The sequence below is a fragment of the Plectropomus leopardus genome, chromosome 4, assembly GCF_026936395.1.
Source record: "Plectropomus leopardus strain MGB_pleo_1.0 chromosome 4, ASM2693639v1, whole genome shotgun sequence".
Taxonomy (NCBI): domain Eukaryota; kingdom Metazoa; phylum Chordata; class Actinopteri; order Perciformes; family Serranidae; genus Plectropomus; species Plectropomus leopardus.
Genome location: NC_142179.1, coordinates 12,881,123 through 12,891,920, shown reverse-complemented (window position 1 = coordinate 12,891,920; position 10,798 = coordinate 12,881,123). Strand labels below are relative to the sequence as shown.

General features: G+C 39.8%; 1 protein-coding gene across 1 annotated transcript; it reads right to left on the bottom strand.

The window, feature by feature from the left end:
* Positions 1-519: 519 nt before the first annotated feature.
* On the bottom strand, positions 520-10,016 carry LOC121944240 (creatine kinase U-type, mitochondrial-like). Its single transcript, XM_042487970.2, has 10 exons — positions 9,862-10,016; positions 6,602-6,779; positions 5,289-5,487; positions 5,110-5,205; positions 4,803-5,024; positions 4,603-4,688; positions 3,541-3,664; positions 3,193-3,327; positions 2,968-3,093; positions 520-792 (listed from the first exon to the last, which is right to left on the bottom strand). Exons 2-10 carry the CDS (start codon positions 6,754-6,756, stop codon positions 676-678), a joined length of 1,260 nt encoding a protein of 419 aa, XP_042343904.1. The 5' UTR covers positions 6,757-6,779; positions 9,862-10,016; the 3' UTR covers positions 520-675.
* Between the last annotated feature and the right edge of the window lie 782 nt (positions 10,017-10,798).

Below are 10,798 nucleotides of genomic sequence, written 5' to 3'. Positions count from 1 at the left end.
TTTTTAATCTTTATTTCCAACCTGTTATTTTAATGAAATAATTTGAAACATTTAGGGGGAAAAGTCTGTTTGCTGGAACTGCTAACTCACATCTGAAACTTGACAAGTGGCCCCAAGTAGACCCTGCTTTTTCGTAAGGGGCGACAAGCCAAAAAGGTTCTGACCACTACTTTTATAGTTAACAATGTATCATATTTTATAGGATGATTAAATGTGTTTTGTTTTTTTTTAAAGTTAAATTTCTTATCTGAAAAGCATCTAAGAGTAACTATAGCTCTCAGATAGGTGTGGAGTAGACACTACAAAGTTTCCCTTTGAAATGTAGTGGAGCAGAACTACAAAGAAGCATCAGTTACAATTAGAAGTACAAGTACCTCAAAATTGTTCTCACAATATATAGGCTACAACATAGTAAATGTAGTTAGTTACTTTCCACCACCATTGAGAAGTTATTTAAGGTTTTAGGTAATCTTTTTCTTTCCACTACAGGGGCTGTAACATCACCAAAATACAACATGGTTCATCAAGAAAGTTTATTGTGTTTAGAGTTTCATTTATTGTGCATGTATGTCAGTACAGTGCTATACATGCCATGAATATCTTATAGGACCAACAGTTTAACAACCAGCGGTTGGAGTGCCTGCTCTACTCCAGGATTCCCAGCAGAGGTGACGTTCACTTCTTGAACGGAGAGATGGGGGAGGGGATCTTGATGTCCTGCCCCCTCTCCAGCCTCTTCTCACATTCAATTAGGTAGTTTACGCCGTCAATTACTAATTGCACCAGCTCGACCTGTGAATGCATGGTAGTGTCAAAAGTCATGTGATCAGTGTATAGTTGTTACACAGAGTCAGGTTACAATTGAGTTAACATCCATGATAATGATTTACTATGGTCCTGATTTTTAAGTTAATTCAGATTTTACCTACTTTGCATTTTGTATTCTTTTAGGGTTTTCTCCCATACCATTGCAAAATTTAATCTGAAATTTGTGCTGGGTTTTTAAGGTGCTGTATGCAACTCTGGAGAAAGATAGCTGAATGCGGAGTCTCATTCCCAGGTGGTCAAATACCAAAGCTTTGGGTTGGTTAGTTTGTCAACTCCCATTCTGAAGTCAAGAGTTTGGTATTTTGGCCGTCACGATCTTGAATGTTTCGATCCAGAGGTGACCATATTTGAATAAAGGGGTGGAGCTAACCCTAATGCTAACTAGCAACAGTTGGGCATTTTAATGTTGGAGTCTATTTGGACTGACTTAATATTAGAAGAGGCGTCAGGAAGCCTTTTGATGAACTGTAGTTTTTGGCACTTTCACACTGACTTTATTTTTTTTAGCTTGGTAAAACCAACCTGACGACATCAGCTCAACATTTGGTTTCACCCTTTGAATCAGTCTGGACTCAGTGCAGCCCAGTCTCATGTCCAGACATTAAAATCCAGTCCAGGCCAATCAGTGATCTGTACATAGTGGACTACATAAGCAGCCGGTCACTTCCAAAGTGATAAGTGCTAACTCTGATGTTAGCAGAGTAAACACAGCAATATGTGAAGTTATTGCAGAAATTGACTCAATAACAACAATTAAACAAGACCAAGAGTATGGTATGATATTTTTACTGTTTTTCCAACTGGATTTGCCAAAAGCTTGATTTATCAACTGGCTCCACTGGTGATGAAGGAGCAGCTCTACAAAAAATCCAATGTTCATTGTTGTTTTGTCATGCCGATCAGTCTTGGACTCTGTGCTACCCCAAACACTTTCAGTGGGTAGGAGTACTGACCTTCACAGACAAACACCTTCAACTAGTAATTTTTTAGCCTTAGAGATTGCCACTTGGATCCAACTACAAACCCAAAGCATCAATTATCTTTCTCCAGAGTTACATACAACACATTTTAATAATTTCACTAAGTTACAAATGCTCCTTTTTGACCCTCTGAAAACTAAGCAAGTTAGTTTGATTACTTTCAAAAACACAGGGAGAAGGCTATGAGCAACTCAAAATTAACTAAAAATAAGCATAAAAGAAAAGAGGAGACAAGTGAAACCAAACAAGAAAATGACCCCCAAAAAGTGCTGAAAACATGTATTTTTCTCTGTAACATAGGTTTAAAAATATAATTCTGACAATTATATATTTTATAATAATAAATAGATAAATATGTTTTTGAAAACTAATTTTCAGGTTAACTAATTTTCAGGTTGTTTGTTGTCACCTTTTTCTTTTTACTAAATTCTCACAATATGGGGGACATTTCTTGCCAAGAGTGTCATTGCCATTGCCTGTGTTTTTGAGTGTTGTTTTTGAGGGTTAAATATCTTGTGAAAGGCATCTGAAGGCAGCACAAGAAATTGATGGTAATCCAGGTTTAGTTAGTCAGTGAAATAACTTGAGTCCTTCTTCATTAGCACTCTTTCCATTACATGTGAGGTAGTTGAGAGCCATTAACCTTTGTCTGTGCTTGCCGTTGTAAGTTCTTCGTGGTTCTAAGCTCTGTGTAGTTCTCTAACTGGCAAACATAATGCCCATATCATCCTCCCTCCCTCCATAACCTCCTCACTTCTGGCAGCATTGGCAAGTTCAGCTAACACCAGGAGACTTAAGAGCCCTGATTTTAGGATTTCCTCTGCTTGGGCATGATTGGCAAACTCTAACCACAACCATAACCCTGACCTCAACTACCTATGACCTTTACCAGCCTTCGATTGGTAGTGCCTTCTGGAGGCTGTTATCACAGCCTGTGAGAAAGTGCCGTAGGAAAGGCTCAGCTCAGAAGACAGAGGTCTTTTAACCTCAGCTGGCACATCCCTGCCTGGATTACAGATTAAAGAACAGCAGTGGGTCCACTTATTCACAGCACACACCTGTTAGGATGTCTGCTGTCCTCTGTCTGACTCTATCTCTCTTTGCCTGCTGCTCATTTCTACTCGGACTTCAGCTGCTGACTTCCTCTTCAAGTGTTTACCTCTGACTTGCCCAGACGGTCGAGGTTAGAGATGTCAAAGGTGTCTCCAGTAGCAGCTGTGTCGACGCCTCCTGTGCCTCTCTTCTGTAGCCTCAGGTTTTCCAGGATCTTTTTGAAGCGTGGGTCCTAGATCATGAGTATATGAAACCATTTCCAGACATGACACTTATAATACGAAAGGGAATATGTGTAGTTGAAGTTGAACTGTGTGTTTTCTTGCATTACCCTGCTGAGGAAAGGCAGGCGGATATGCACACCAGCCCTTAGCCCAGTGCCGAGGTTGGAAGGGCAGGTGAGGATGTAGCCCAAACGTTCATTCCACATAAACTCCCAACCTCGCTCCTGAATTAGATGCTCCACCTAAAAGTTACAAGAAAAGACTATATTCTTTACTTTTTGCAACATAAATATACAATTCTCTTTGGCAGATAAGGCACGGTTTCTTGATATTTGATGTGTTAATTCTCCTTTATATGTTGTTTTTGCAGTAAAGTTTTCATTTAGTCTTGAAGGCAGTTATTTTAGAAATCTGCACTGTTGAGTGGTGGTGGAAGAAGACAGAAACATCCATACCTGTTTAAGACCTCTGCAGAATCTTTCAAACACTCTCTTCATGTTCCCTCCTTTCTCCATGGATATGACCCTTGTGTGGTCCTCCTCATTGATCCAGATTAAGAAGTTCTTCTCATTGTTGTGCCTGAGAAAATCAGGAAGACAGAATCGAATTAAACTCTAATTCAAAGCTGGGTTTTAATGTTGGTACCAATCTACTGATACACTTTAGTCATTCAGCCGAAAATGGCTGCAGTGTCAGGCCAGTCATTGGCGTATGTATTTAAACAGGGGTGCTTACAGTTTTGGTGACTAAATGCCAATTTAGGGAGCCATCGTATAATTGGGGGATTCACAGGAAAACTACACATCTCATTCCCTTATTAAACTGCTGAGTTGTCCTGCAAAATCTCTAACTTTAGCTAAAATGGCAAGTATTGGTGACAGTACGCAATTACTGCTAGTTACCATGCAAACAGTAGCTTTCCACAAGATGTCATTTCAACCCAGGCCACACTTTGAGCAACTGTGTGATAAAGTAACCTGTGTTAACTTGAATTCATGAAGTAGGTTTTTCTTTCATGTTTCCACAGTTAAGGAAGAATCCAAAAAGTGCTGCACAAGCAGTGTGAGAATTGGTAATTTGATATTTTGATTTTTCTTTAAATCATTAAATACTAATAGTGAATCTAAATCTGCTTGTTGTTTTCTAGTGATTTTTATACCTTGCAGTAGCAGGGGCACAGAGTTTTCTGCATAATCTAAACCCTTGTATCTTACAAATTGGCAAATGTCATCAAATAAGACAGCAACAATGCAAAAAATAGTAATAGGATGAAGATGGTCACAGATCAGCAGTTGTCATTTTTGTTTTTCTATTACTGTCTCTAAAAATCCAGTTGTACCCAGCAGAAAACAGCCACTATGACTGTGAGTAAAAGACTGCACATGGTTCTTTAGCAAACCTCTGAGCCACATCTCTTCAGAAACAATGTTTTTAGACACTTTAAGGAAACTATAGTGACTACAGCTGAACTACAAAACAGAAGTATTTCTTCTAGAATGACTTTCTCCTAATCTTACCAGATCCCACGAGCATCAGGCCAGTCTCTGGCCATCCCAGCTGACGTGAGCAGAGGTGACACAGGTTTATCAAACAGGAAGTGCTCCTGATTGACCAGTAAAGGGACAGAGGAATCATGGGAACATTAGATGTCAATAGCCACTGATAAAACTACAGAGCCTTGTCTGTGTGTGTGGGAGTGCGTCTGTTGGGCACTAACATCAATAAGTTGCTGCTGCTCTCTTTCTGTCATCTCCCCCAGGCTGTAGTAGCGACCAGCCAGGTCTCCCTTCAGGCCGGACAGAGCTGTCACAACCACACGCTCCACTTCACGGCGCTCAGAGCGTGTGCACGCAGGGGGAAGACTCAGTCCACGGATGCTGCGACCAGTACGGACACGTGATGACAGCACGTAGCGCTCATCAAACATACCTGAGGATATCTGGTAAAGAGAAAGTATTAGGTCACTGTATGTTGGGGATATTTGATGTATAGAAGAAATTAGTGGAAAGAAATGAAGATGTTACCTTGGAAGCATCGAGGTCAGTGGGGTGCTTCATTGTGCGAGGGTCGTAGCCATTATGTCTGTCTTTGATCACTGGGTCAAAGAGCTCAGCAAACACCTGATAGGAAAAATCAAATACTCATTTTCCCCCGATTTTATGACTGAGGAGAGAAAAAAAACTGTCCAAATTTGAACTCCAACCTCGTAGCTCTCCTCATCTCCAGCTACCATGCCCACAGTCTTAATGAAGGGGTGTCCAGGGTTGTCCACTCCAGTCTGGATGCATTGGTCCACGGTCCAGTTGTTGGGGGTTGTCTTGTCCCTCAGGCGTCCATAAATGGTTGGTGTCAGGGCTGCTGCCATGCAGTTGTTGTGCTTCCTCAGGTCTGGGAAATCAGCACTGTAGAACGAAGCTAACTTAGTGTTTGGAAAAAAAGGTTTACAGCTGTTTTCATAGTCTATAACCCTTCTAAAGCATCATTCCCACTGCACAAAAACTAACTAACAACAGCCAACTTCTGGCTTTTTAGTGCAATGGGAATGTGTACAATCAGCATTCACACCCGGATCAAATGATTTTGCCATAGTCAGTGGTATTTATTATCTCCGGCTCCTGTCGGCATTGATTGTAACACAATACTCATGTGAAAGTGCTAATTTCAGCTCCTTAACTGGTCAGATACAATGACGCGCCGCCACTGAATACTGTCCGTCTCCTCCTAAGCAGTGCTAAAACACTGATCCAAGTTAGGCTGCACTGACTTTGAAAGAGAGACTGAATAAGAGACATATAAGGAGAAGTAACCACTGTTCAGCTTTCACAGACCTCTGTCCACGCTTCTTTCTGCTGCTTATCTCTGGCCTGTCCCTGATGTCGAGTGGACATACCAAAACAATTCACACACACACACTGAATCCACCGTAGACAATTCTTCTCTCGGCAACGGGAAAGCAGTCAATAGCCTATTTTTAGTAGGTTTATACGTGTTAAAAAATACCCATGTGCATGTGTTGATTTTGGTGGGAAATGAGTGTAAGAGAAATATTTTTCAAAGTTTTGGAGAGATTCCGGTACAGGAATAGGAGTATAATTGTCTGTAGTTTTTTAAACACATGTTGATGTATGTAGTACCTTTTTATTTTGTCCTATGATTATTCAGTATTTCATATATGCTGACATGAGTTGTTGTAATTGAAGAGGGAGGTTTTGCCAAAAAAAAATATGCAATGACACGTAACAGAAATAGTCATGTTGAAATTCAGCAGTGGAAAAAAAAAAACAAAACATAAATTTGATTCAGGGAGTTTTTACGTGTATAACATATATTGTAACTCAATAGATTCAAACATAATCATGCTTTATGATGAAATTGTTTATTGTTTTTGTAAAATCTGCAGGTTTCAAAACCTCAGTCTGCAGGAATAGCACATGCTGAAATATAAAATGTCAGCTGACCCTTGTAACTAATTGATCTGCTTTTATATTTAAGTTATTGAAAACGGTATTATCATACCTGGATGGATAGAGCCTCCTCCTCTCAGCAGATGCACCAGCAGCAGCAGAGTTGTCACTGAGGAGGTATCCAGCTCCCAGTGTCCCAGCTCCCATGCCGGCCAAGATTACGGCCGTGTTGCGGCCAGACATCACACGGGTGAAAGAGTTTGCCATGGTTTCCTGGTCTTGGTTATTACCTGTTGAAAAGCCAAAGGGAATAGATGATTTGTTTACACGAAAAAATAACATTGTCCAGTCTGTTAGTTTGTGCTGTCTGTTAATCAAGTTACATCTTTAAATCTGGCAACATATTTACCAATGTGTACCATACTGTTTGCAGTAATAGTTGATTATAGTCTCATTAGGGAGTTTTACATGTCAGGTTATGTTTATGTTATTTGCGTTACTTTGTAGCATATTGAGCTACAAGCCTGAACTTTACTGCAGCATCTTGAATGTCACAGATGGCTGATAATTAGAAACCAGATTGTTAAAGCAGACGGCTGGAGGAGAGCACATAGGCAACAATCTGTGTGGCAGAGTGTTTGTTGTATGTGTTGTGGCTGTATGTTTCTCTTCAGAACTTTCTTCTAACAGTGGTGAGATTAGAGCATTGTATAAATGTGTAAACATTAGTGTGGGACTGCAACGATAAATACATATTTTAAAGTAGCAGTGCATGTGGCTTTTGAATTAAATGACCACTGACAATTCTGCAGCGATATTTGTATTTGTTGCTCTGTGACCACACAGAAAACACATTAAAGTAGGAATTCAAGTCTTGTGGTGATAAAGTTTGTGAGGATACAGATGGAAGCCGGTAATACTTTTCCTAATGTTTGTTATACAGGTCTACAGTCATCTTATCCCCTCCCTATCATAGACCCACTTTTGTCTTTCAAAGGGGTAGGACAGAGGTTCTTTAGGAGGAGATAGCTGGTCAACAGTATACGCCACATAGAAGTTGTATACATCATTTGAAAGTTAGAACCTGAAGATTAATTTGAGTTGCAGCTCAGCACTGTGTTAAGTTTTCATAAATATGTGTGTGTAAGTGTGTAATTAGTTAGCCGCCTATTCAATCTTTTAGAATAGAACAGTATGATAAAAAATATATGATGGCCATTCCCAGGTTCAATTATGTCTTAAAAGTGGTTTTAGCATTTTTTTTTGTTGACACCATTTGTTACACAGATGTGGTGCTAATTTATTTACCATTTTATTGACCACTCAAGAATTAAGTGAAATGGTCAAAAAATCCTCCAAAATACCAAGTAAAGCAAAAAGCACCTCTGTTCTGGAAACTGTTGAAAAACAGCCTTTTTTGTCAGTTTTCTTATTAAATCCATAGATGCTCTAAATCCCCAAGATATCTAGTTTATGACTGTAAATTTTCATTAGGCTCTGATTATCATAAAGTCACAATAGGTCTCACTACAATGAAATGGCTACTTTGGTGACCTACATCATCACATATGTATAAAATTGGACTAATTGAATCCATAAGAATCTCAGCTTTCCAGTAACACCCAATTTATGCGTTTATAAGACTGTTTAGGGACACCAGTATGCAGAAATATTCCAATACAATAGGCGGAAATTACTAATATGTACCAAATAGGAAAAACTGTATGGCTTTGTCCAAAACTGCATGAAACTAGCATAAAGTGGGCATGTCAGTAAAAGGTAGGTTACCGATAGATCCTATTTTCATTGAGAAATCTTGAGGTTAGAGGTCAAGGGACTTCTGTGGAAATGGCCATTTAGCCAAACTATGGAGTGTTATTTAACCCTCTTCCCAAAGAAATAGAAAACAATCTAGCTCTAAAACTCTGCTTGCTGCAGCCTCTGAAAGACAGTAATGTCAGCTGAGGACACCAGCCTCCTGGGAGTGGAAGAAGTTTTTAAGTTTGCAATAAGAACACACATCTTTACAGGTACATACTCAGACTAAACTACTAATTGCATTAACCTATCAAATGCTTAAGTAACAGATACTGCTGCAGTCTGTGGGATGAGATTATTCTAGAAGCAGACAGAAGCCTTCTGATTGGTTATCTTGGGAGATCCACCATGTCAGGTGATAAGATGATTTGTGATTGGACACTGAGAGAAATACTGTCATACATAATGTCATCTGCCCTTAAAGTACCTGTCAGTAAATAAAGCATCTTAACCTGCAATATTAATTAATATTACAGCACTTCTGTGAGATGCTGTTGTAGCCCATCTTCTGCCCAAAACACGAATGCAAATCTTATATTTGTCTTAAGCTATGGGTCACAGTGACCTGCCAGCCACACCCACACACACAGTATTGATAGTTGCAGTTGGTGAGGTTAAGCTCATGTGCCAGTTTAGAGTTGGCATCAGCCCTGGACATCATATGATCCTGCCTGACATCCTGGGTCATTCAGCTGAGGTTACACAAGACAAGAAGGAAGTCAATAGAGACAGAGTGGAGAAGTGGTGAGGAGGAGGCCAAATAAATGCTGGAAAGGAGGAGGAGAGGGAGAGAGCGCATTTGAGAGGAGCTTTGGCAAAACATGTTGACCTAGCTCAGGGAGTGAGTGGCAGTGTGGTATGTGTTAGTGGTCACATTAAGGTTGAGTTTAAGAGTTAGAAAGAGTGTGAGAAAGGTAGGATTAGAGAGCTCACCATCCGTGACTATAAGATTAAATGAATGGAGAAAGTAATGAATTGAGCCACCATTAACCTCTGTTTTCTGAAATTGGGAAAACATGTTGATGAACGATCTGTTTGAAGGGTAGAAGACACTGCTGGAGATTTGAGAAATGGACAAATTAAAGGGGAACAGTTGTTGACAGGTGGCTGTGTCCCTGATAATATGTGGCAGATAAAAAGGGCCCTAATGCAAGAGGTTGCTGTGTTTACTATACAATGAGCTGTAAATGTTCACCCATGGATAAAATAAAAAACAAAAGGCTGATGAAAAGGCTGCAGTCTCTGGAAGTTTGTACATATGCCGTGTAACGTAAATTGTTGATGATTAAAAACATTAAAAATACAGTCAATCCTAATTAGCTCTTTATGTTTACCCCCAAAACAAATGTATTGTCTCATTTCAGAATATCGCACTCTTTTTAGAGGAAAGCCCAATTTGATCACAAACAAAAGTGAATAATGTTTAAAAAAGCAGCCTAAACAACTGCTACACAACTTCTCGAAATTAATTATGTGTTTGCAAAGAGGCAGGAAACAAAAACAGAGCTGCTAGAAAAAGTTCTGAGAGGTGAGGAGAGGGAGTCCATCACTCACCTGAAGTTTGTCTGAAGAGAGGAGGCAGCAAAGGGCCTGTGCGTTTCCTGCAGCTCTGTTCGGAGACACTCGATCTGCAAAGTGAGAGCAGGCTGAAGAACAGGGAAGGGATCAGAGAGATGGGGACACTGGCTCGTTGGGATTAGCCTCTCGCTGAGCGACAGACAGAAAATCCTCTTTCTACTGTCAGTCAGCATGTCTGCCTGCCACTTCACACATGCACTCACACACATGCATGCTCACACATACACATGAACTCAAACTATTTACCAGGCACTAATGCAACACCTTAAATGTGTTGCTGTTTTACACACTTTCATAACATGACTGATGGTCACACAATCCAAGCTACATAATGTTCTATGAGGCTACGGACAGAGGGATGTTGCGTGCTGTAAAGCCCTCTGAGGCAAATTGTGATTTATGATAATGGGCTTTATAAATAACATTCACTTGGCTTGACATATCATGCAGGTACTTCCTGATGCCTGTTATAAATCTGTAAACATCACCTCCCACACTGAATAGCAGATAAGAGTTTTTTAAGGTTATGTGCTCTGTGACACTTCAGCTTGAGGTTTAACCTTAATATTAAGTGTTCTGAAAAGAAGGCACTCAAAACATGTATAAATGTGTTTAACGTATCCTTCATTAGCTGTTAAATAAAATGTAGCAGAATGAGATGTCTCATCCTCTGCTCTCATGTGAGTGTGCTGCCTTGTGTGTCTCTTAGCTTGTTAGCCTTCAAAACAGCACAAAACATTCATATTATATAGCATGACATCCGAAATAGCATAAAAAAATCACACTAAAGCATGTCATCAAAAGTACTGCAAAAAAAAAAAATCATACTATAGCATGTCTCTCAAAATCCCGTCAAAAAGTCAAAATAACAATGTATAATTTGTCCAAAAATGTCAAAATATGACATGCCAAA